We start from the raw sequence: 27,270 nt of genomic DNA, 5'->3' as shown, positions 1-27,270 counted from the left end.
ATAAAGTTTAAAGCTGTTCCTTGACATTTTTCATTAGAAAGCTATAACTTTTCAAGGCAGCCGCCGTGCATTATCTAAATTCAATGTTATTTTTAAGATAATCTTGTAAAAAACGTCTAGCTAATTAAAGAAAAGATCCTATTATTATCTTGTTTCCAAGTCAGTTAAGTTCTCGATATGTGAAAACTGAGATGACAATATCAAACCCAAGCCCCTCTCCAGCTCCCATTTTTCCTTGTGTAACCACAACCGGTGGCTATTTATAAAAGTTATCAATATGATTGTAAGCAGTTGGAAAATATTTGTGTCCCAAGGTGTTAGAATGCATTTGCATAAACACTTGAAGCGTTGTCAGGCCTCTTTTACAGCCAGAGGCGAATCGAATGATAGAGCTTCCATCTCCCGGTTGTCCACTGAAAATTCAATTACCTTTCATCTCCAGCTACTGTGTGTGTGTTAAAAAACAAAGGGAAATTAGTGGAAAAACAGCGAATATCCTAGGTATCCTAGGCAGACAATAGACCCAAAAGGTAAATCCCATTACACAGCAGTAGCTCCATGCCTGAAAAGAGCAGAGCAGTAGATGTTACCACTTCACACTGGGCCATTGAAGAAGTGCGTCGAAGGACCCCTGACATTGGCACCAGAGAGTTCCAACACTCCACTCCCGCGCTGGAAGGGATCATCATTGGACGGACACGGATTCCCCTATTGGCGGCAGTTCTTGAAAGACCAAAACCAAGGCTGCTACCAATTTGGCTTAAAATCACGGTACACTGATCAAAGGCAGCTGCGCCCCAGATGACGAGATGTCTGGCGAAAGTGCAGTGACGTGTGGATCGGGATTGGGCTCAACACAGATAGATACCCGAAAGATCAGAGGTCGGGGCCTCTGATGATAAGCTGCTGCCATTGATCTCACCTCCGCACCATCATCGCTATCGTACCTGTGTGATCCATTTTACAAGCCAACATCGCTCCAGATACGAGTATATATATATTCGACTGGCTTGTCAATTGGGCGGACAACGATATTGTTATGCTTATTACACCGACACAGCTACCGAAAGTAGTAACTCCCTCCTCGTTCTCCTCATCCTCCGCCCTTTCCTTTTTACTGGTGTAGGAGTACGGAGTTCTGACGAACGACCGACCGACTCGGATTATCTCCTTATCAGCCCTAATCTCAAGTAGTTAATAAAGTGCGATGCTTTGTACTTTAACCGCGTCCATTGTTGGCGAGAAGACATCGCCGAGAGGATGCTGCTGTCCGGATCCTTTGAGTGTTCACCGATGCGGATAATCGTTTGTGGTATGCCGAAATATGTGGAGTACTGAGGGAAGGTCGTGATTATCATATAGGTAAAAAGTGATCTCTGGTCTGGGAAACTGCCTGCTGGACATACGAATGAAAGTGATACTGCAATGTGGAAAGCTTAGCTGAGGGAAAATAAGGCTTACAGATAAAATATTCCCGGAAAAAAATCAACCCAATTCCCTTCGTCTCCTTAGACTTACTTTCATAAGGTAAAGTTTTTACCGCATTTAAGAAAAATCTTTCATCAATCCTAACATCTTTCCTACCATTGGGAAATGAGATTTCCCTTTCAAGTAAACTCAAACTATCTTAAATCTATCTATCTTAAATTCAACTGTTTGTTTTTACAATGCTAACCAAATTGTTATTTTTTCGCTTGTTTATGCTATGCTATTCAAGGATCCCATCTCTGGCTAATTTAAGGGACGAACATCCTTCTCCCCAGATCCACAGATAACACCGGCTATATCAACACTCTGATCCAGCTGCAGGATAGAGGCCACATAAGCCAAACAAGGGCTCCCCTAGCCCTAAAATCCAAACAGATATTGTCAAACAGATGACAACAGTCCGTCAATTGTCCCCAGCTTTTTGATGGGAAAAGCGAACAAGGAGCGGGCTATATATAATGTCAACAATGGCAAAACGATGTTATCCTTTAACCAAGCCCCTTGTGGCAAACCCAAATCCCATTTGCCACAAACAATTTAAGCGAAAATTGTTTAAGCAGCAGTAAAAATAAACCACAAGATGTACGCATATGCATGTCCCCAGGTCCTAAAACCCATCTCACCAAGAATGGGAAATCCTTTGAGCAAATCTTTGTGACAAACAAAAGTGTAGATGTATCGTTAGGGAAATGAAAACAAACCGAAGGAAAATGGGATCTTCGAGGCTGCGACAAACTGTAAAAACAAATTGCGCTTTGTTTCAATTATACAAGGATTACATGGGAATGGAAAATGGATGAGGATCTTCATCTTTAGAGATCCGAAGAAATCTCAAGTGCCTCTCGATGGTCGGCGGCGTCTGTCTGTACAATTTGCACTTGATTTTAAGTAGGTGATTTCTATTATGCGAGACATTAGCTGTCATACAAACGCCCTATTCAAGCCCAAGGGCCTGGGGATCTCGATCCTGTCCAAGCACTTGATTACCATATGAACACCCAAGCATGGTGGCCATAAAATCTCAAGTACCTTGGCATTGTGCCCGTAACGCCGGTGCCTACTTTACAAGAACTATACATACTATACCATACTACCTGGTAGGAGGGGTAATAAAACCGCAGGTCCTGCAGCTTTGCGCCGGATTTTCCAGCTATGCTCGTCAATGGCTAAGATGCGGGGAAATTCAGTGGAATTTCCTAGCCAACGGCCAGTTGATGTGCCATAAAATTATGGCGGCTCATAAAATTCATTAATCGCTGCTAAATGCACGTCATTAGTCAACACGCGGCTCTGGTGGCTCTACCACCGCCGATCGATATTCTGGCCCGGTTCTAACCATCCAGAGACCATCCAGTCGACTTTTCCTGGAAACACACCGCAGGCCGCGGCAACGTGTCAGGTCGGAGGACTAACGAGTTGGATTGGATTGCCGGGACGAAGGCGGGCCAAAAGACTAGGAATCGTGGCATCTCGACTACGGCGACAGCGCGTCGCGTGAAAATGGTGATTAATGCCTTTAGAGCGTGGATTTAATATGGAACACGATCCAGCTAATCAGGTAGCCCCAGGTAGCCGGACTTAGAATGAAAACTCTACTCTGGAAAGCCCCGCAACCAGTGCGATTGATAAAGAGGGTATCTCGGATGAAAGTGGGTTGCCCTCAGGGCATGAGATGGCTTAATGAACTTAAAGATGGTATGGAATACAGTTATCACAGCAGATCAGTAAGGTATTGGTAACTTGTTAAATTAACTCACTAACTTACTTACTTTAAAGATAATAAAAATCTGAACTATATTTCTTTAAGTTTTAGGACATATTTGTTAATCTTGCCTCTTAATAACTCAACAACAGCTAAGTTTAAGTTTCCACTTAATCTCATTATTAGCTACCCTTATTAGAAGAGAATTTTCAGCATTTTCCAAGACAAGCTGCTAATATCATTTTAATAACTTAATAAATGCCAGAAGTTTCTGGGAAACAGATTATAATGACAGACGGGTGATGCGGAGACGACGTAGATCTAACCAAAGAGACGCGATTCCGGTCTACAGGGCTACGCTTAAGACAAAACACAGAAGGCAAACAAAAACCTCAGGAGGAGGAAGAGGAGGAGGAGGTGTATAAGATGGAGAAGATGTTGGGGCAGAGAAGCCTACAACACCGACAACTCAAAAAATGTGTCTACTTCATTCATAAGATTTTTTAGTGGCGCCTGGCGCCAACATTTTTCACTTGCGTGCAGCAATCGTCGCTTGGGATTGAGTTTGTTTTGTGGGTAATACACTGGGAAAAACTTAAATAACTTAGATTTATATATATATTTATTAGCTATTACAGATTAGGAAGACAAGTTGCTTAAGCAAGGGTGTTCTTAAAACTACTAAAAGCTAAAAGCTCCCGAAAGTAGGTTTCGACGCACTTTAAATTCTTGTAAACAACTTTTCTAAGCTAGATTTTCTTTCTGTGTAGTTAAAAAACCATAGTTATTTGTACGACTGTTAGGCTTCAGCTCGAAGCACTTGACTTGCAGTGCCAACATTTTCATTAAGTGAAATGCCCGCCCGAGATTACTGTTCCGTTCAAGTGCATCTGCCTGATTTAGCGTATCGCTCATAATTTGTTTTTATGGTTTTGCATTTAGATTTTCGGGCCTTTTGGGCACGCGGCTGATAATTCTCCCATGACGAGGCAGCTGCCTCCCATTATTATTTTCATTTTTTCGCTTATCAAGTTTTTCAGTTTTCAAATGGGTTCGAAATGGAAAGTGGTGTGGTGGCATGGCACAGTGGATTCGGACCAGCTGTGCGGCTTAGAGCGCGTGTCGAGTGGCTGAATTTGGCTTATACAAGCTAGCTTAACGCTCACACCCGCCCATTGTGGAGCTGACAGTGGAATTCCTATAGATCTATATGGCACACACGATCGGGAAACGTTTCCATTGCGGGCATGTTAATTTTAGTACAAATTCGGAATGAAAATAGATGTGGCCAAAATGCCCACGCAAATATTTTCGTGGCAAGTTTGGCAAGTCATTGTGGCTATTAACAGATCGAGTGAGCACGAGCACGAGCATGTATGAGCATGAGTCGAAATTGGTTGGGTCCCGAGATCCAAGATTCTTTTTTTTCTTTTTTTTGTGGGTCGTCGTCGCTGAGTCGCCAAAGCCGCCGTTGGTCTATTGACAATTTCAATTTGGTATCATCCAGTCAGCTCGTCTGCGGCTGCTGTTAAATATTTTGTTATTTTCATATGTAAATCTTGTTTAACGACTCTGTATGAATTCGTGTGTAGTATGGGTATATTTATTGTGCCGTTGATTGAATATGCAAATGCATTTTCACACGTTGGACCGCAGTACCGCTTAGAGCCCGCTGCCCTCTGCTCCATCCATCGTCCAGTTAGCCAGACAAAGGCACACACACACACACACACACCCAAAGACAGAAACACTGTGCCTTGTTGTTTGGGCCCCCAGGAAGGGATCGCTGATCTCCCGAAGAGTTCGCTGGAAGCTTCTGCCTCGGTCAAGTCTACCTACAGCAGTCGCAGCTTTAAGCCAAAGCCCTGGGAGGTGATAATGGGAGCGAGAACTCCCTATACCAATCGCACTCGCTCACACACCTCTTTTCACAAAATGTCTGATATAAAAATTAATATTCCCTAATAAATCTGTCAAAAGTTATGGTCAAAAAGGTGAAAATGAATAAAAAAGAAACAGAAATTAATAAAAAAAAAAGTTATAAAAATGACTGAGCAGGGGAAAAGACAACGAAGTGGTGATGCCCTCTTAGGCAGATTATTAAATGAGAGTTTAAGTTAAGGTATTATGACTGTTGTTCTTTTTAAGCTTGAATGAGCTTCGTATTTTCACATTCGAAATATAAAAATGCAATCATTTTGCCTTAAAAAACCTCTTAGCCAACCTGCATTTGATTTACCTAAAAAAAACTCTTAATTTAAGGGTATCACGTACAGGTCTGTGAGTGCCTCTTCCTTCATTGGAGGGCGCGGCAGCCAGTCAGCAGAGTAGTGGTTCTGGCTGCCTTTTTCCCAGACATTTACCTGTCAAATGTTGCACTCGCACACGAAAATGATGGAGTGAAGAGTTTTAATTTTATGACGCAGCAAAGGAGGCCGGGTAGAGCCGAGGCGAGAGGGATCGCATGATGGCGCCAAGAAATTAAGGTAACGCGCCAGCACAAGTTCAGGATCTTGGAATTCCTATACATATAGTCCTGTAAGGTGAGTTAGCAATCAGAAAAAAAGTAAGAAAATAAATAGGCGTGGGCTTTTTCTCATGCGTCAGACTTAGGCCATTAGTTATGCAGCTCGTTGGCTTATCTACAACAGCATCGATCTTGTTAGCCGCTATTAATTGGCTGTGAAAGGTCCGATTCATTCAATAAAAGTCCCCAATAATGTAAATGGCTCAACACTTTCCCACCGATCAGAGAAAATCAAGTCCATTGACATCCGATGCTGGGCATGCGTATCCCCGTGTCTATTAAACCTCCCGATACCAGATACAAGATACACCGATCGTATCGCTCAGATACATGGCGAACAGCCATCCCAAGACGGTAAATTGCCGCAACCGCAACGCATTCAACAGATTGGTACAGTGGAAGAAAAGTCTATAATGAATTTACAGATTAAAATAAGAAATAAAATGTAATCCCATTTTCAGTATATATTTTGGTAATACAAGGCAAGCAGATCTCCGTTAGATATATAATTTGTATTAATTAGATTTTATAGTTAGATATACTAATTTTGTTCAGTGCATACTTTTCGGATTGGTTCAGATCGGATACATAGTTAATTATGCTCCCAAAATGAAACAAAAAAACAAACTAAACATTTTTACGAGCGAAATTTGTAATCATTACCACATTCATATGCAAATGGGGGCAGCCGGCCACTACGTACGAGTATCTATATCTCTTTGGGTATCTCGTATCTGGTATCTGTTACTCTCTACGTTTTTTTTGTTTTTTAGCTGTTTTAGGCCAGCTGCTCGAACGGCAGCTACGCGTCTGTCGCTTCTGTGCTGTCTTGGCCTTTGTTTAGGATCGTGGGGCCCTGATTTTGGTGTTAAAAGTACCGTATTGTTTGCCATATATAGGCAACAACATGCTGTCCACGCCGCCCGATAACGAACTTCCAGACTCTAATTTATTAAAGGCTGACTTTGTTGCCATCTCCCTTTCGCTGCCAGCCGACAGCCAAGACAAACATAAATTTTGAATGCGACAAGTTTTAATTTCTTTAGCCCCGCTCTTGGATCCTCCGATTACCAGTTCCAAGACTCTTCCCCTCACAAGAAGAAGCAAACCAGAAATCAGACTCAGTTCGGTAGCTGCTGAGGTTGTGAAAAAGCTTAAATTTTAATCAAAATTAGATCTTTATCTTCTGCAATTTATTTGCCTTTTAACAAATATTTTTCATGCTCTTTCCTGGGCGCTTCTCTGTCTCTCCTCTAATCTCGTTTGCTTATTTTTCTCGTTTTCTCGTGCTGCTTTGGAACTGTAAATATTTAAGCTTTTGACGCCTCACATGGCCCCGGTATTACTGGAGTGGTATTACCATGGAGCTTCAGTGCTCCTCCATTGCAGAGGTAGCATAAATTTTTCTCGCTTTACCGCCATTGAGTAATGGCCGTGCTTTTTTGTTTTTTTCCTTTTTATTTCTGTTTTTGTTTGACTTTGCGCCATATTTGTTTGCCGCTTTTCGCTGTGTGCGTGCTGTTTTCCACGAAACCCTTTTGAAAAAGTGGGTGGTGCTATGGGGAACGGGGTGTTGGCGGAGGGAGTGGCAGCTTTCGTGGGGAAGTTGGGCTGCACTATCTAGCGTGTAACGCGGTTGCCAGCTCTTCCGAGATTAGCATTCTGAAGAACAAACAGTTAAAGTTTGCCGGGGTTGCCAGACAGAGTTGTTGGCGCCACAGTGGAGATCTTCACCATTTCTAGGGAAGGGAAATCTTTAACAAATATTTAATACTAAATACGGGGAAAGAGTTAGATAAGTTAAATAGGTGATACGAGATAATTAATAAGAATTTACATAAAATCCAACATATAATATTAATTACGCCAAATCCCTTTTGTCTTTAGATTTTTTTCTTTAAATTCAAGAGTATTTTGATTACTTAATCCCCCATTACATTCCAGCACTCCTTTCATTACCATTAAATTTCCCGATAATTCCATTGCAACTACATGACATACGCCTATCCGAGAATTCCACATTTAAATGAAGTCGCGGCAAGTGCTCTGCCGCTGATTAGGATTCGTGGAAGTGCAGGCACCATAAAAGCGAAAGTCTTGACGCCATTAGAGAGCAATCAACGCCGGGAACTAGAGGCACTGTCAGAGAATGTAGAGGAGGGGAGCTGGGTAGGCAGCTCATAAAGTGTCAACTATGACTGGTGCCATGAGTACACAGACAGTCGGAGATACGGGGCCAGATAGACAGCTATGGCTCTGGCTATGGCCAGATCCAGAACAAGAGCACCTTCGTGGAGCTATGCGATGCTCAAATACGATTTGGAATCGGAGACAACGCGACTCTGCCCGCTATATTTGGCCTCATGACGTTATGGGCTGGCAAACAAATACATTTCCAACACTCGCCAGGTTGATGATGCACTTGGAAAAATTTAGGCTACTAGAGAAACTAGATAACTTGTTTTAACAATCCAAAAAATCAGAATTACGTTTTATTTACGTTTTATTACAATATTTTAATCGGCTTTTATGTCATAGATTGGTCAAAACAATAAAAAGAAAGAAATTGGTAATTTTAAACTGTGAATGCATTTCGACTAGGAATAAAAAACAAGCTCATCGGAGGTATGGAATTCCATGTTCGGACCATTATTGACAAAGTTACTGAATAACTCAAAACTAACTTTTCTTATTACATTCAACTACTTTTATGACGTTTATTTTCCTAGTGTAAGTATCAGTAGATAAGGGACGGGGGCATAGTGAATGTGAAGGAGGAAGAGCGTCGACGAAGGCCTGTTGTTGTCACGAGATTAAGGCATTTCCTCTTTGACGTTAGCGCTAGACTCGCCCTTTGCCGCTCTCTGTTTGGCTTCTTTATCACGGCCATTGTAATTGCGCACTCAGGCCAGATCCAATCCCCAGTCTCAATCCGAATCCCATACCATGGTCCAGTCGATCCGCCTAGCGACAACAATTACCCCGCGGCTAGGCCAAGCCATCTCGGCCACTCAATCAAAGGCGGAAAGCCGAAAGCCGAACGCCGCCTTGGTATAAGGCAAGCAAGCAAGCGGTAGCCAAAGAAGCCGTCAAATTGTTACGCATAATGGATGTTTTTATCAGCGAAATGGTTTCTTCTCCCCATCCGACTACTGGACTTGGCTCTGAGGGGTTTCTCCTTTTGTTTTGGCTGGCTGTCGGCGATCTTAGACTCTCGCCTTTGATGTCAACGTTTTGGCCGTTGAACTTTTCTCGCTTTGGTGTTGACCACATTTATAGAAGCCATTTTACCATTTTTTGATAATGAAATGCAGCACAAAATTTGGTGTTTTTTAGTTAAGAACTATCAAATCATTGGAAAAAATATATATTAGTTTTAGTAGTAAAAATCATATAAAAATATTTTAAGATTTTTAAATATGAATAAAATAAATTAAATAACACGTTTCGTAATTTACATATGAATAAACTGAATAAATGTTTTTATTGGAGTTTATTGTCTTACAAATATTGGTCATCATATCTAAAAATATTTTAAATCTCAGATTACCTAATCTTACTGATTAAATTAACAAAAAATATAGAAAAACTATTAAAGTTTTATGCCCGAAATTATCACCTCAACTTGATAATTCCTTCAATGCGTATATTTACCATATTTGGCAATTGTTTTTTGAACGGCAAATTTGAATCCATGATCTTGTTATTACACATGCCATTAACACGCATCTCCGCCGAGTGCCAACTCAATGAGCTTCGTTGGCAAACAAACAGCTTTGGAAAATATATGCAGATTCTGCGGCCAGGGCACCCCAGATACCCAGATAGTAAGTAAGTATTCCAAAGAGACGTTGGTAGAGACGCTGGAAGAGTGGAGGACCGGCGAGCCAGTAGCACTTGAAATTTGAATATAATATTGTAATAACTCAAGGGTCTACACAACAGAAGCGCCTCTCAGAGCGTCGCGTCGCCAGCAACTTTAGCACTTCAGTTTGAAGTTGGGGTCTGAAAAGCGTAAAGTAGTAAGAAACATCAAGGGGGGGAATGGGGCATGTCTCTGGGCCTCAATCTGAATATGAATATATATATGAATCGCCCGACTCTGGGGTCTGGCATCTTACGAGCGCGTATTTGCTTATGATAATTTGAGAGCAAACAGCAATCGAGTGGATTGGTAGCCGGTGGAAACGGTAACCGAACGTAACGAAAGGCCTAAATCTCGGTGGGTCGTGAATGTGCAGAAAAACAAAAACGAAACACACGATTAAACACCTCTCAATTATTGGAGTAGGTCTGGTCCCGCCGACCATTGAAAGCTGTCAAGTGGTCCGCCATGGACACAGATGATTATGATGCCTCCTCCTTGGTCATCAGAGGCTGTGCTGCTCTGATCTGCTCCCAATGCTTGGCCCCCCCCCCAATGAATTGAGTCACTTAATTTGCATACAAAAGTAGATTTGCATGCCGCAGCCAACGAAAGATGGTCGTGTTGCAACAATGGATCTACTCACGGGTACGCAAATACAAATATCGACAATCCATAAACCGAGATCAAGTGCCAGGTCGTTAATAGTCGTCTATAAAGGCGCTAGGGCTTGTACAAACGATTTCGAGCTAAAAGTTTAAATCAATAAATTGCGATGGCTGCTTGACATGAGTGGAGGGCATATTTTCCATGGAAAATTACATCGCTTTCATAGACGATTTATGCTAATTTTAATTTGAACAGCCGTGCGAGAAAGAAGCCGAGGGCTCGTGCTCCCACCTTCCCCCTTAAATACAATATCGGGTTCATTTCGCAACTGGGTGGAAAGACCCCGCCGTATAGCACTTACAATGCCTTTTGGAGGACGTATCCCGGTTCAAGGCTGTTCAATCTGTTTGTCCTCCCTGATTCATGCCATTTAATCACTGTCTGCAATGTATATGTATATCTCTGAAATGTATACCCAAAACATTGATAAAGCGAAATGCAACCCACACAGATATCCTCTATGCTGATTCAAGCGGCAGGAATGTGCTTACACTTAGGGAAATACTTTGGTATGTAGTTCTTTAAGGCACTTCTTAACGCAGGCAAATTTGGCAACTTGACAGATCCATTTTTCGAGTGCACTTCCAGCTACCTGTTGGCCCATTTATCCGGAACCGAACGGAAGTAAACCGAAATGCATTAGTCAAACAGCAGGCACAGGGGCAGCACCAATTAGCTGGGTGCTGACAAATTGCACAGCTATTGGCAGGGTCTGAAAGGGCAGGCCCAGAAGGATCGATGTCTAATGGTTTGACGAACCTGATCGAGCTGAGAGGCAAAGAAAACGCAGGAAAACGCAACCGGAAATGTACGCGACCAAATGTGAAAACGCGAAGCATAAATTACCCGTAGACGGCACATGGCCAGAACGCAATTTGGGCAAAATGCCATCCTGCTAATAGTAAATTAATTTCATCCGCTTATCGCCGCCAACTCGGCTATGCCACATAGCTATATGGAAAATAATGCGTGGATGTGTCAGGCCAGCAAAGTGCTGTGTAAATTAGCTCGGCTAACTACATATTTACCCATCGAGAGCCTCAGGAATTTGGCAGTAATGCAGACCAGATAAGCCCAACGAGATTGGCTTAATCTCGAAAGGAAGTGGAACTGGAGACAAACACGAGACCAGTCGTTTGGTTAAACAAAATAGTGAGCACGTTTCGCCATCGTTCGGTCTACACGGCGTATGCTTAACTTCAGTCAAAGTTCATGCCCACTTCATTGGGGCTTTAATTAGTTTCGAATTTGTTAGCAAGCAGCTAACGACACGCGTTTCCGTCGTTCGAAACAAATGTTTTGCCAAGCTCTCTAAAAGGTCAGAGCCACAAACAGAGCCGCCACCTGCATAGCCAGCAATAGCTTATGGCCAATAGATATTGGTGTACCAGCTAGTAGAGACGCCATATCGGGCCTTCGGTTGCCGCCATATCAATGATTGAATGACGCAGCGTCAAAGTCAAAATAACATACAATCACACGGAGAAAAACAGATCGTTTTCAAGGTGAGTTTTAATGAATCTAAAGTAAAGATTGGTCACTCATTCTGTTCGGATTTCTTTAACTTTAGAGGTAAGTCATAGGTTACTATAAAGGTATCTAAGATACTTAAGGAAATCTTTCGACTTATCTATAATCCAATCATATATTTTCCTAAATCAAAATGCATAAACAACTAAAATCAATCAACATTTAAGTACAAACGCGGAAACAAAGTATATTTAAGTAAGTGACTTGTCCTTTTATCGATACTAAAGATCAATATCTAATACAATGCTCGACCAAACACACTTAAAGTAAATATTTTTGCAATAAAAAACCATCAAATTGCTGAACAAACAATATCAATAAATTCTTTTCACTGTAGGGGACAGGGGTAAAATGTTATAAATGAGCAGCAAAACGACAAACACACACGGCTCGAGAGGCCAGACAAGAGGACCACCATGATGGCAGTGGCTACAAATGGGCAAAGCATAAATACACACACAAAAAGATGCCAAAAAGAAGAGACGTAGACGGAGAAAAAACAATTTCAATCATCATGATCATAATTAAAAGGCAGCAGCAACGTCTCTACCCCGCAACAGCAACATGTTGCCGCTGTTGCTGCTGCTGGTGCTGCTGCTCCGCTGACTGTGCAACTTCGCACTTCAGAATTAAACGCAATTAGAGCGAGCTGGCCTTAGACGAAAGACAGAGATGGCCAGCATTTCGTGGGCGGAGTCAGAGCAGTTGGAAAATCGAGGCATTTTTCAAAATGGAGGTGCCAAACCAGAGCGGGACAGCTAGCTCCCGCACTCTCTGCCCTGGAACAGCCAATAGATGGGCCGCAGCAGGTAATCTCGATCAATGGCTCAAGACGGAACGAGTCAAGCTCGTTTGGTTTTTCAGCTCGATCGAGAGATCGCTCCGCCAACGGAACTTGCTCAGTTGAAATGCGAACTTGGCGAGCTCAAGACACGACCGTCGGCTAATGAAAAAGCAAACTCTCAGCTACAACTACTACGACTCTGTATGATATGGTAACCATAATAATAACCCGGCGTAATCAAATTAACACCCACGCACATGAGACAGACCTTTGAGCTGTGATTTGCATAATTGACGCTAATCGGCGGTGTCTCGTGCTCGACTAAAAAAGTAAACCCGGACCCAAACACCGACCCGATTCCGCCATATGTTGTGACAGTGCTTTGTATGTGAGACAATTTAGTGCAAGTGACAAACGACAAATAAAGGAGGTTTTTTGGAGTTTATTTTTGGAGACACCCTCATCATGATCACCATGAACGAGCTGGTGGATTTGCGCATGCAACAGCATATAGCTCACGAGATCTATCGCCAGCAGATCATGCAGCGAATACCAGGTAAGTAAGCTTATTCCAGCATATCACTCATCCGCCCCGTTAAGCGTGCGGCAAAGCTGTTAACCATCATTAGCCTTAATGGCCGTACATTTTGGCGAGCTGTTTCTTACTGTCTTTCTGTCCCTGCCCCAGCTAACTTGTCCAAGATCAGCGGGGTGTGTGTGTGTGTATGAGTGTTTATGGCCAAAGCGATCATAAAGCTGAGTAATGTGGGAAAGTGATCGCCGATCGAGAAACTTGATATCAAATGCATTTTGCTTGTTGCCGACGATCGTTAAACAGCGGGATCAGCGTACCCCTAAAACAATATCTTTGTATGTAATCACATTTAGCCAAGTATGGCTCCATATTTTCGTTGATCCCTAATGGAGGGCATTAAGTTTGACATTCGGCAAAGAATCAATGTTCCTTGTTCGCCAAATGAGCGCTCATATAACACCCATATTTGTCAGAGATCATTTGGCTTTATGTCGCAGCAACTCTTATAAGAAGTCGTTAATATCACACATATTTAAAAAAAGATCTCCTTAACTCAGTCCCACACTCAGAAACTAATGGCAGCCATTAAGTTATTCAAAAAGACTTTCTTTTTAACACGAAACATGCTTAAAATATCTAACTAAGCGATGTATTTTTCTGATTAATCCCTTAAATCAGATGGTAGATTAATTACATTAACAGAATTTACCCCTCAATCCCACCTTTAACCCCTTTCAGATCCCTTTCCGCCCATGCTGCCCATCCCAATGCCACGGCACGTGATCATGCCACCCCGAGTAACTTTACCCGGCGTGGAGATGACCCTTCAAAACGACGATCTATGGAAGCAGTTCCATCAAATTGGCACGGAAATGATCATCACCAAGAGTGGCAGGTAAGTTCAGAAGAAATCTGTAATGAGGAAAACTGAAAAGCAAGGGTAGTGGGGGGAAATCTCAAAAATACAGACTTCAGAGATCGGAAACAAACATAGATCGGGCGATGCATTAGCATGAACATGAAAACTAATACCCCAGACGCAGGGCAAAGAAAAATAAACCAGCCAACGGGCGCGGGCACTTAAAGCACTCTATCCCTATACCGATCCCGATTCCGATCCTAACCGATCCATGTCCAGTCCAGCGAGGATCTGCTGCTGTTAAACGCTCATTAGACGCAGGCGCCTGCAAATTGTTTACAGCGGCGTCGCGACAACAGTTTTCACAGGCAAACAAGGCGGAAGGATGCACTAACACAGGATGTGAAAATCGAAAATGGAAACGCAGTTGCAGGTACAGCTAAGATGCATAATGGACTATCTCGCGCGAGGCGTAAAGCGAACAAGTTCGACGGCACTTTGCGTGCCCAGATTGAAGATAGGCAGCGCTACGAATCTAGCTAGGTATTATCAAAGGCATAGCGCGATCGCCCGGGGCTAGTTTATCGTGTATCTATCAGATGCACGACTACCAGTCCCAGTTGAGTTCGAGAGTCCAGGGGACTACCTAAAAGTGTCCGGCACTTGTTCGAATGTGCGTAAAGTGGCGTCATCGTAATTTATTGTTGACCGGCCGAACGCCGTGCTCAGTGGGACGTCCTGTCGGTTCGTCGTCGGCGCTCCTTTATGCCTCGCCTGGCATAAATCTTCGCGTCAAGGATACTTTGTCGTCATCTTTGTAGCTCTTAGCGTTTTTATTGTGGCGCCTGTCTGCATCAGACAACAGCCTGAGACCCCGAAATATCTTCGCGTTCTGCATTCACTCAGAATGCACACATATCTGTATCTTTTTGGCAGTGACAGTGACCACAGCTTGTCGACAGATACGAGCGATTTCACACTTGTCTCTCAGTTCGATTCGATCGAGAAAGGGTTCCCAAAACCCCATTAACATAAACTTTTGGTCTCGAAATGCAACCAAAAAACTCTCTTCATGCCCCGAACAACCCTTTTGTTTCATACATACGTGTATATATTCGATGAATTATTCATAAAGTCTGCGTATTAAATACTTTTTATGCTCATCAAAAATGTTTTATGGGCCTTGGTGGAGAGCTAGCGATGCAATCGATTTGAATTTTTAATGATTAGGCGCCAGAGTGCCACCGTCTGTCCAAACGCATCCCGATCCCTGGGTTTCGATCCAAACCGAACCGATCCGATCCCAAGTCTAAACTATATGCCTATGCCAAGTGGCGCTCATAAAAACTAATTAGTTGGTTGTCTGGGCTCCGGTTGCCACTTGAACCGTTCCATCTTTTTGGGTGGTAAAAGCGCAGACGGCCATTAAAGTTAGATAGAACAAACCGTATCGCCTTAATGCCCGATGGCGGCAAATGAAATGACTTTGTCACGAAGCTTTTAGAGTGTGTGGGCTCGGCTGCTCACCAACTGGGTTAAATGAGAAGCGCCAAGAGAGGCGGCAAACAGAAGCGACACGGTAACCTCGATGGGAAGCGCTAAGATAGCTTCTAGGAAAAGGTTTCCCATTGAAAAGTTTATAAATTTGACTTAAAAACATATTTTTCATAGATTTCAAATTGAGTTTAAAATGTTATAAGAAATTGAAAGCTTTTATTTAGAATATTTTATACACAGAAAGAGAAGTTACCTTCAGATTTTTTAGAGGGTCTTTCAGTTAGCCATCTTTTCATTTATAAAAGCTTATAAATAAGACTCATTATACACCTTATAAACTCTTTACCTAAAAATAAAAAGGGTTAGAGCCTCAATATACAACTGAAACAGTCTCAAATTTATATCCCTGTTACTACTTTTATAGCTGCCAATTAATAAATAGCCTCATTTCCTAAATATGCTAATTTTCGGAATATCTAACAGCTACTTAAGTAGAATTCTAGGGTAAACACTAGTGCAACAGGGTGAGAGGTGATGTTGGATATTTCCACAGAACCTTAACGAGGGTTTTGGGCAACGATCCCCGAACGCATTCCAGGACTGTGTCCCTGCACCTGCCAAGCGTCAAGCGCCAAGTCGAATGCCGTCAAATGGTCAGCATGCTCCTCACTCGCAGCCAAAAATTCTTTCAGTAATTATGCGCAGACGCGCCAAAGATATCGATCTTAACAAATCGTTTGTCCAAAACCAGACAGCGGACTCTTGCCAAAAAAACGTAGAGGAAAAACAATAAACAAAAACCAAAACCAAAAACGAGGCAAATTGAAAATGAAATTCTAAACCGCACAAATGTCGAAATATTTCGGTCTAATGGAATTCAACAGAGTTGAAAGGCAGTCCCAAAAAGCCAGAATCAAATTAAACGTTAGCAAACCAAAGCGCAGCGGAGTTCAATTAATTAATCATCGGCCCAGAGAGAAACACGAAATCATTGCCAAAAAAACAAAAAGAACAACAGCAAGAAACCACTCGAGGATGAGGATGAGGACGAGGATTCTGGAGTCGGGGAGGTAGGGCAAACATTTTTCGGGCTGGCGCCAAGAACCGTGGCCACCTGCTGTTTCTGCGGCAGCGGATTGGAGTTGGAGGCGAGGGTCAGGGCCTCGCATCCTTGTTAGCACAGGCCCAGGGCCCCTACTCCTCCGGGCAATCTCTATTTGACCAGACCTAATTACATGGTGCATGGAAGGGAAATCTCACAATTAAATATTTGTAACGCCCACGCGGGACCATGGGCATGGGCTCCTTTTGTCGATCTAGCATGACTATATTTGAGTTTGTTCGGTAAACAAAGGATCTAAGATTTTCCAGACATTTTCCTCGAGTTTTCCTTCTCCTTCTCCTCTAACATACCAATTCTTATTCCTCCTGATTTTCTCCCAAAACAGACGTATGTTCCCATCGATGCGACTGAGTGTTGCTGGCTTGGAAGACGAGACCAACTATTGTGTACTCCTGGAGATGGTGCCCATTGGCGACTGTCGCTACAAGTTCTCTGGCTCCCAGTGGGTTCCAGCAGGAGGAGCTGAGCCCCAGAGTCCACAGCGGATGTACCTCCATCCGGATAGTCCTGCCACCGGTGCCCATTGGCAGGCTCAGCCCATACTCTTCAATAAGGTCAAGCTGACCAATAACACGTTGGACAACAGCGGCCATGTAAGTGCGGATAGGGCTTTGATGTCGTCTCTGGTTACTAATCCATGTGCAAACCCCTTTTACCTTCCCAATTTCAATACGCAGATCGTCCTGGCCAGCATGCACAAGTATCAGCCGCGTCTGCATGTCATACGCACCGCTGATCTGGCGCAGATTCCCTGGGCCCCACAGCAGGCCTTTGTGTTCGCCGAGACGGAGTTCGTGGCTGTGACAGCCTACCAGGTGAGTGGTGCCAACTTGAATTCTAGCTTCTGATACTCTAGCTTTGGGCGTTCTTAGTTCAGGAAGATGTCTGTGAACTAACTCTAAGTTTTAGGAAGTCAAACTACCTTTTATAAATTCCACATAATTCCATAGAATTCTACAGAAAATGTTATTAATCTTAGTAACAGATACCAAGTGCAAGTTCGATACGTATTACTGCTTAATTAAACTGCTTAAAACAGACACATTCAAGGCTGTCTGAAATCGCACAATTACGTGTTTAGGAAAAATGTTTAGCCAAAGAGTATTCGCGTCATGTGTCCTCGGAGTTAGCCTTCCTCTTCTTCTACTCACTTTTTTGCCAATTCATTGAGCAATGGGCCAGAGACTGGGAACGATCACACTAATTGGTTAATTTTGGGCAAACGAGCGGCGATCGCTCACGCCGTGGGTAGCTTGGTCAACGTTTCGAATTAGCATGGAACGCCTCCGAGTTGCAAGATCCGAGAGCTCAGATGGTGGGCAGGGCAGGCAGAAAGTCAGCGGGTCGGATTGTTGTTTTAGGAAGTTGGATAGCCACATCCTTGTAAATTTGAGCGCCTCGCTGTGTTTTTGTCTAGGTCTGGGCCCATTGACAGCCGACGCCAGTCTGCCTCTAATTAGCAAGATCGCCGAGAGATCGGAGATTCGAAATGAGAAATCCGAAAGATCACAAAGTTGTCAAGTCATCTGGAGTGGAACTGAAGAACTGGAAACCCAGTCTGGTGTCAAGTGGCCATGTTACTTAACGCCCAGCTACTGGACGCCAGTGACTTATGCGTTGTGTCGTCTCCACGTTGCTTAAGATTATGCTGGCAATCGTCATATTTCACGCTCGTCTTCTCTTCCGCAGAACGATCGCATCACCAAGCTGAAGATCGACAACAATCCGTTTGCCAAGGGCTTCCGCGAAACGGGACAATCGCGGTGCAAACGAAAGATGTCTTCATCGCCAACTGGCGAGGATCAAGATCAATCGCAATCCCTATCCCACCATTCTCAGTCCCAATCTGAGTCTGACATGTCGCCGGCGAAAGGCAGTGAGACAGCAGGAGGAACATCAACAATCGGCGATTCGGATGGCCCGCAAATTAAGCGCCTGAGATCAAATGGCTCCGCCTGTTCCTTATCGTCATCGCTGGACGATCAGTCGGCGCCTGGCGCCAGTACCTTGGCTTTGGGCTCCCCACCGCCCCATCTACATGCACAGCATCCACATCACCTCCAGGCAAGGAGTGCCTCCAGCGTTTTTATGCAGCACTTTCAGCAGAATATGCAAAGCCTGCTGAGACCCTCACTCGTGGACTTGGCTTGCACTTACTTTGGTAGACCCCATGAGTATGGTGGAACGGTTCAGGCTTCACCTCTCTATCCTCCGGCAGCTATTTTACAGGCGGGCATAGGTCCCCATCCTGGCCTAAACCTTCCCCCTGGCATTTCCGGTGCCGATCTCATATCCGATGAGTCGGGAGCCGAGGAACTCGAACTGGATGTGGGAAGCGAAACAGCAACAGTGGAGCAATCCTCCCAGGAACAACCACCGGAACAACCCTCAACAAGGAGCAAGGGCTTCAGCATATCGGCCATCTTGGGCGGAGGAAGTTAGAGATATTTTAGTTGTAAAATAAAAGGGGAAGAAAATAGTTTTAAGGTCAAGAATAAGCTCTGGAAATCAGGAATATTTAACAAGACTTTTGTTTGCGGTTTTTTCTTTGAAATCTTTACTTAATTTTCTTCTGCAACTGAAGAATATGCGAAAGTAGCATCTCATAACGAAACTAAACCAATCTAATTACACCTGAATTCTTCAGATATTTCTTTCAGAGCTTTGTTCCTGACCTTAGAAGACATTTAATCTCACAGATTGCACTCATTTTGATATTATACAGATACCTAGCCTGATTAGCTCTTAAGTTTAACTAAACATTAAGCCATTAAAGTTACACTAAAGTATAAGATATAATCAATTTGTTTTATTTGAATCAGGATTAATATATATCCTCCTGCTGGGCTAAGCCCTCAAAGCCAGAACGCCCAGCCATCGCTGTAGGTAAATGAACATATCGGATGGGAAAAGGAAAAGATACTACTGCCAGTTGGCCCTCTATCATTGGTTGATCTCTGGGCTGGAAATCACAACTTCCGCCAGACATTAATCCCAACCAATTTACAAGATAAACGTTCGGGTTTCGACAACATCATCAGGGCATCCTCCGCCGCAGCATCCATTAGCCACACAGAGATCCGACTGGCTAGAACATAATTTGTTTGCAATTAAATAGCTCGACAAGGCATGAAATTCGGTTGCACCCCTCGGATTCGGATGCTACCCCAGAGAATCCGAGTCCAGAGACCGATGCTATTTATGAAATGGGCAGAGACTGAGACGAAGCCAAAGAAAATAGACAATTCGTTATGTAAGTTGCCGAAGAGCTGTAGAGCTGCAGAGCCCTAGGATCTTGGCCAGGGGCTGAACGGAGCCAATGATGAAGTTTACGATGACATGCGTCACCACCCACGTCTCGTCTGCAATTGAGGGTTAGAGGGGCGGTGCAGACACCGCTGCCCGTCCAGCCATCGGAAAAACAAACACGATCGAACCAATTTACAACACCGGAAAAAATAATTGGCTAGAATGCTAAGTGAAGAAGATCTGGATGTAAAATGATTAAATAATAATAATATAATAATCTTGAGAAAATGTAAAAAAAAAATGTATTAATATTTTCTCATATAAAAATCCATCAACAAATCTTACAAACATTTTCTTTCGGTGTACCAAATCGATTTGAAATTGTTGCCGTTTGTATTGCTGTCGATCTATGCCTCTGGGGATCGGTTCGGATCTATAGGCCTGCGGTTTTATAGGGGATCCGAGACAAGAACGGGTGACAGATGTCGGCCGTGTGTGTGCCAGTGTGCGTGTGTTGACAGGCGCAAGGTTGTGAGTGCAATGAATGCCTCATTAAATGGCTGTACTTCCCTTATCCGCACCAACCCCACCCACCAAAAGAAAACCCCATCCATAGACGGCAGATGTCGCAGGTTCCCTGGATAATTAATGCACTATGGCTGTTGCTTTTTACGCTGCCACATTTGTTGCCTGGCCGCTGCAAGTTGCCTCTTTCTGTTATGTTAGGAAATTAGATACACTTTGTCGAGCAGCATTTTTGTTGGGTAAACACGAATTTGGGGAACTCACAAAAAAAAAAGGGGGAATTGTTTCATAAACGAAAGTTAATTAGTTATTAGGGGGAACTGGCACTGGCGGTGCTAATGAGTTGGAAAAGCATTTTACACTGAGCACGCGTGGCTGCCACTTCAAATTGAGTCTTGATTGGGGAAAAGGAAGATCTCGGAATTCTAGCCTTCAGGTGGTCAAAGGATATAGTATATATCATTAACTGATCAATACTACTACTATTCTCTATGAGGATTAATTTAAGGCACTTAAGAAAACTGGAGTAGATGCCCAATCCCGAATAGCCTTCTGTCTAAGCCCATCTCAGAACTTTGTTTTAGCCTGCGCCCGGCGTTAGGCAAACAAGATGGCAACAATGCGGCGGTACTTGAGTTTTTATTGTTGGCCAATGCAAATATATTGGTCGCGAGGAGAATGCAACAAAGCGTGGCAAAGAAAGGTTTCCGTGTCGCCGGAGCCAAGCCATAAAACGGATGCACCGACCCAGGTCGTCTGTGTACCGAAATCGACCTGTACGCCGTCCCTACTACTAAGCTGGGGTTTTAAACTAGAGCAGAACAAACCCACCACCAAGATGAGGCTCAACAGAAGGAAGATTGCCGATCGGGCAACAAAGGCCGTAAAAGCAGTTTATGCAAATGGGCTCACATGTGGGCTGGAAAATGCATACTATGTATGAGGAAGAGTCCGACCCTTTTTGGGCTGGCACAATTAACAAAGCGTGTAATTTCTCAAACCTATCGTGTGAACAATGGCACAAACAATTAGAGGATAATGAAAATCACCCACATAAGCAGGTCCACTATAGTGCTCTCCGGATGGGTTGGTGCATATATGATCATATAGACAAATCTCGGGATCAGTTGGAAAATACACCCAATGGATCAATCAAAACCAGGGCACAATGGCCGTCGTCAAGTAAGCATATCCTTTACAGAGAAGCCCCTCTACATTGTACTCGCTTTGTTTACAACTCTATTGAGTGCAAAATGAAGAAGCATTGTCTTTGGCCATCTATTTGCATACTTGTGTTGTCTTCGAAGACAAACCACAAAATCAAATTCAAATTATTACGCGCCATTTAATGAGAAACTCTAGTAGAGTTGCCTAGTTGCGCGGAGTATGTACTTTCTTGTGCTCAGTTGAAATAAATTAAAAATATTATTTATGGCAACGTAACACGGAGAATTATAATAATGTTAACTTATTTATTAAACAATATTGATTTTGTAAAATAAAATATCTTTCAAACTTAGTAAGAAAAAAGAAGTGTAGACATGCCCTTAGGTTCCCAACAAAAGAACGTCTTGACAACCCTGGTAGTTGTCATTTTGACTATGTATTTGCACTAATTTAACAAGAATTTGAATCTACGCTAATAACAAGAAAACGAGAAAGCAAGCAAAATGAGCTTTGTTTCTGATAATAGTGACTCGGATGACAAAGACTCCTTCCACTCCTTCAACAATAGTGAATCATTCTTGGACAATCTCTCCCTCTCGGATAGCGACTGCGACAGCGCGGACATCTCTGAGTCCAGATCGGAGTACGAGACTTCAACGGAGAATACGGCAAGTTAAATCTGATTTACGTATAACACACATTGTTATGATAATTCCTTAACAGATAGAAGAACCTTGTAAACCTACCTTTTTGTACTCCATCTTAAAGCCAATGTCGTCCCGCTTTGATGTCAATTCTAACGACTCCTCCGCCTGTGATGGCTTATCCGCTGCCAAGGACAAGTTCAACATTTCCCCGTTAGGTCAGAGTCAAGAGACGGATCCCGTGCAATGTTGCCCAAGAAACGTGCCAGAACCCATCTCGAAACGGGACCAACCAGCCGCGGTTCTGCAGCAACATCTGATCACCAATACTAAAGAGGAAGCAATGCAAAAGTACGCTTTTACCGAGATTTGGATAGGTTTGCAGCAGAAATCTTTACTGACCCAAAGTTCTTGCTTGGGGCAGTTTTCAGCGGCCCTGGAGGCCTATTTTAATAATGACTTTTCTAAAAAAAAGAGTGATACTAGCTTGGAGGAAATTGAAAAGGATTTGGAGGTAGATATAACCATTTGTTAGTTTTAAATCTTTTATAAATAAAATATTTTAGACTTCAGCAGCTCCCTCAAAAATGTACAGGACCGAAGAATATGTGCCTTCTTTCCCCTTGAAGCCGCCAGTGGCACCAGCTCCGAAAGTGCCGTCTCCTTTGAAAGGAATAAAGCCGCCTAGTACAGATCCAGCTGGTTTTGATTTGACCCAATTCGTTGAAATGAAGAATACCAACCACTGGAAATATCGTCCTCAATTAAGCATCAGTCATTCCATTTTCTAGACGATACTAAATTCTATTTTTTTTTCGATCAGAGGCAAAGATTAGGCTACTATTATGTCCTTACGATCATCGCTATCATTCCTCATCGATTTGACATTTATTCTGTTAACTGTTATCTTTCTGCATTAAAGGATTCTGAACTACCAAAGCAATTAGAGCGCCAAACATATGCGACTGTCAAACTCCGGCGAAGACATAATATCGCCAGCGTTGAATGGGAACGTCGTCGCCGGCTCCAAATGATTTCATTGTGCTGCCGATAAAATTGTCGCCAGTGAAAAAATTTGCCCGTGACTTTGATTTTGGCCGCCGCAACATTAATTTCCAAGGAAATTACACATGCCTGCTGGAGGGGATGGCTTATCTGGGCTGGCAGATCGCCGAGCGGGCTCGGGTCGGAGCTCATTTGCCGCTGACATGCGAACGCTTGCTTTACTCCGACTCCAAACATGGACTCTCTCCTGGGCCAGCCAGCGGATGCCCCCAAATGAGAATTCAATAAATTTCAGGTAAAGGTAGAGGCAACATCAGCAGCAGCAGCAGAAACAACAACAACAACAACACAATGGGCCAAATGTTGTCGTTAGTCTTTTGGCGACGTTTAACATGAATATGCAGTGTGGCTAATGTGGAGCCCATAAACACTTCCAGCGGCAACATGAATGGACCGAAAAACAGGTTGCAGCTACGTGTGTGGGTATCGATGGGATATTGGGGATCCTGGCTCTTAACAATTGTTTCTTAACGCGAATTGAAGCGAATGCCACCGTCGAAGATTGCCTGTTTGGCCAATCATCTAGCCGTCTCTCTTTGGGGGCAACACTTGCGACTGGTGGACTGGTCGATCAAAGGAGCCGCCTCGTTTCCGCTCGATAGCATGGAGATGTGTGATGGGGACACCCGGACAATTGCATGTAAATGGCCACAGTTTTGCTAACAACTACAATGTGAAAACATCAATTACACGGGACTGTGGGGATTGTGGGTTTGGGGATTCGAATCGGACTGCTCGCCAGGATTGTCGGCGATCGTGGCGCTCAATCAGCGCATTTACCTTGGCGCCGGCGCCAGCGTTTAAGATGCGGCTCGCTCTGATCTGCTGATAAGCTCTCATGTCCATGTTGTTGCTGCCGATGTTGCTGGTTGCCGGTGGGTTATTCTGCTCTTAGAAGGGAGGTTCACAAGGAGTTGGAGGAGGAGCGGAGGTGTGGGTTCTGGAGGAACAGGTTTTTTTATGCCTCGCATGCGGGAGATATGAAACTGAAACCCAAGGCAAAGCCAAATCCGAATTATGTATTCGGCGACGACAGGCAAATGGAAGCATGCAACACAAATTGCTGGAACAGGATTCGAAGCGCAGTCATGGGAAGTTATTGGGGAATTTATTCAGATCTCCGGTTTTGGATCTCTTCACATCTGTCTCTTCTAATTGCTCCACATTCCCGGCATTGTTTATCCCAGAAAATATCTCGATCGAATTCATTGGGTATCCATACACTACATATATTTTATTTATGTCGCATTAAAATGCCAAAGACAATAAATCCATTACGAAATCATTTGAACAATTAAAATTGCATAATAAATACGATAAATACTGATGGCAAATACCTGGAAATCCTAATTAACTGCAAAATATCACAATTCAGCTTAGACACTACGCAGACGATGGCAACTTAACGCTAATTAAATGTACAAGGCACCGATTTCAAGCCAAATGGGAGCACATGCACCCGACTGGACTTAGTTTTAAATGGACGAGCTGGTTCCCAATATGTCCGAGATGCTGAAGCTGCTGCGTTTCGGCTTGGGCATTGCATCGCTGGGTGAGAGAGGTAATATCGGAACAAGAGGCGCAGATGGAGGAGCAGATGTTGCGGTTCCAACCACATCCACAAAGGTGTCGGCATCTGCCTCTCGTTCGGCTGCGGATTCCCCGCTCGTGGAGCCCGCTGATGAGGACGAAACGGAGGAGGCCGGGGATGGCGGAGTGTAGGCCCAACTTGGATAGGATCCGATGTGCCTGGCATATTCGATGGCCGGCGGCGGTGGCGCTGGGACATAGAAATTGGCCTCCAGAGTATCCAACAGATAGTGACGCTGCATCGGAACGCTCTGATGACTCTGATGATGATGATGCTGAGGAATTTCGTCTACCAGTCGCAACCGTTTGGCTAACGGCGATGGCATGGGGCTGGGGTCCACCTGGGTAACCTCCGACTGCGATGGCGGTGGCGAGTCATTGATCTTCCTTTTGCATCTCGACTGACCCGACTCACGGAATCCCTTGGCAAAGGGATTGTTGTCGATCTTCAGCTTGGTTATGCGATCATTCTGCAAAGCAAACATTTGAGGATTAGCTAAAGAATCTCTTATTTGGACAGAGATATACTAGTACACACCTGATAAGCCGTAACGGCTATAAACTCCGTCTCCGGGAACACAAAGGCCTGCTGGGGAGCCCAGGGGATCTGGCCGAGATCAGAGGTACGTATGACATGCAGACGTGGCTGATATTTGTGCATGCTGGCTAGGACGATCTGAAAATGGAGAAAAATATTGGATTAGTAAAGAACTTTTTAACTTTGTCATTTAAAAATATATTTTAAAAATTCTTGAAGATGATTAAAACTTACATGTCCATTATTATCCAATGTGTTGTTGGTCAGTTTCACCTTGCTGAAGAGCAAGGCTTGGGATTGCCAATGTTTTCCCGTAGCTGGACTCTCCGGATGCAGATACATTCGCTGGGGGCTTTGGGGCTCAGCTCCTCCGGCTGGAACCCACTGGGATCCGGAGAACTTGTAACGGCAATCGCCAATGGGCACCATCTCGAGAAGCACGCAGTAGCTGGCGTCCTCCTCCAATCCGCTGAGAGAAACCCGCATCGAGGGGAACATGCGTCTGAAAGGGACAGAGAGAATATTAAATGGATGTTAGTGACACGTTTCCACCATAACACAGAAAGTACAAAAATCTTATCATCGGGAGATAAGTTGATGGGGTCGAGCAAATAGGCATAAATTGACATGGTACCAACCTGCCGCACTTGGTGATGATCATCTCGGTGCCGATGCTGTGGAATTGTTGCCATAGTTCATTGTTCTCCAGTTTGGCCTCCACATCGCCTGGCAATGTGGGTTGCGGTGGTGGCGGCGGAGGCACAAAGTGTCCGGCAAAGCTCGGTAATAAGCCACAGAGGGGATCTATAGGAGACATGATAGGTTAGCCGACGGCAAATCTCAAATGGGAGTTCTCCACTTACCGGGTAATCGTTGCATAATCTGATGGCGGTATATTTCCTGGGCGATCTGTTGCTGCAGGCGCAGATCTGCTATGTTGGGCAAGGTCAACATTTTATGATATTTTTGTGGGTGATATGTAATCTTATTTCGGGTGATATTATTCCGTAGGAAATCGAAGACAATCGAATAGCGGCGACTGGAACACGAACTGATCGCTTTGCTGTCCAGATTGAGACTGTCTCTCGGAGTCTCTGAGCGGGCACTACTTCGATTCTGCCAGAATCCGGTCGGTTTGGTTCCTCCCTCACACTCTCTGCTTTCCCTTCGGCAGTGTCGTTCCGATCCTCAGGTAGTCGTCCGACCTGTTCTCATGCTCAAGTGGCTCACCACTTACCCGCTCTCTCGTTTCCACTCCCTCTGTATCTCGATGTGTACGTTTCTCGTATATGTATGTCTTCGCCATTGGTTGCTTATCAGCTAGACCTACGCCATCCCGCTCTCACACGCTCCGCCAGACGGAACGCCATTTTCGTAACGCTTTGGAGGGGGTTCGGGTTCGGGCTCGGGCTGTGTTGACCTCCTCCCTTGGAACAGGGGGGGGCACGGCACCCATCTTGCCGCTGATAGCATTATATGGAAAGGGGAACGGCTATGGGAATGGGGTTTTCCTACCGAGAATTGGGGAAGCGCTCTTTGAAGTCGCCTAATCGCTGGTAATATTTATGGAACTGGAAAACGCTTTGGATATGGGCCAACCAATAATGTTTGGAAAGATTACAACGTTTTTCTAAAAATGGGAAGCTGTAATTTTGAAAGCACGAGGGAAACCTATAAAATTTACGTTTTGAATGGGAATTTCAGAAATATGTCTATGGTGGAAATATCACTTTAAAAGTCTCGAAATTCGCAATAATTACAATTAAGAAATGCCTAATAATCAGTAAATTACTTACATGTAGTTTAAATATTTTTAGCCCTGAAACTTTTATAAGATTATTTTATTGGATTATTTCTAAGTTCAAATTATAAAAAGTAATTTCAAAGTGCTTTCAACTTCTCTAAGAACCCTT

General features: G+C 43.8%; 3 protein-coding genes across 3 annotated transcripts; 2 read left to right on the top strand and 1 right to left on the bottom strand.

Annotated features, from left to right (window-relative positions):
- The first annotated feature begins 12,637 nt into the window (after positions 1-12,637).
- On the top strand, positions 12,638-19,378 carry LOC108108277 (T-box transcription factor TBX3). The gene is made up of 5 exons (XM_017216280.1): positions 12,638-13,121; positions 13,839-13,995; positions 16,905-17,172; positions 17,257-17,394; positions 18,269-19,378. The coding sequence occupies exons 1-5, from the start codon at positions 13,031-13,033 to the stop codon at positions 19,019-19,021; spliced, it is 1,407 nt and encodes a 468-aa protein (XP_017071769.1). The 5' UTR covers positions 12,638-13,030; the 3' UTR covers positions 19,022-19,378.
- Positions 19,379-21,947: 2,569 nt separating this feature from the next.
- On the top strand, positions 21,948-23,106 carry LOC108108285. The gene is made up of 3 exons (XM_017216288.1): positions 21,948-22,188; positions 22,244-22,678; positions 22,731-23,106. Exons 1-3 carry the CDS (start codon positions 22,024-22,026, stop codon positions 22,953-22,955), a joined length of 825 nt encoding a protein of 274 aa, XP_017071777.1. The 5' UTR covers positions 21,948-22,023; the 3' UTR covers positions 22,956-23,106.
- A 1,327-nt stretch (positions 23,107-24,433) lies between these two features.
- On the bottom strand, positions 24,434-26,438 carry LOC108108283 (T-box transcription factor TBX6). Its single transcript, XM_017216285.1, has 5 exons — positions 26,221-26,438; positions 25,996-26,161; positions 25,592-25,859; positions 25,358-25,495; positions 24,434-25,289 (listed from the first exon to the last, which is right to left on the bottom strand). Exons 1-5 carry the CDS (start codon positions 26,309-26,311, stop codon positions 24,705-24,707), a joined length of 1,248 nt encoding a protein of 415 aa, XP_017071774.1. The 5' UTR covers positions 26,312-26,438; the 3' UTR covers positions 24,434-24,704.
- Between the last annotated feature and the right edge of the window lie 832 nt (positions 26,439-27,270).

Source organism: Drosophila eugracilis, unplaced genomic scaffold (assembly GCF_018153835.1).
Source record: "Drosophila eugracilis isolate 14026-0451.02 unplaced genomic scaffold, ASM1815383v1 contig_1825, whole genome shotgun sequence".
Lineage (NCBI taxonomy): Eukaryota > Metazoa > Arthropoda > Insecta > Diptera > Drosophilidae > Drosophila > Drosophila eugracilis.
Note: the sequence above shows the minus strand (reverse complement) of the source record. Positions and strands in the feature narration are given on the sequence as shown.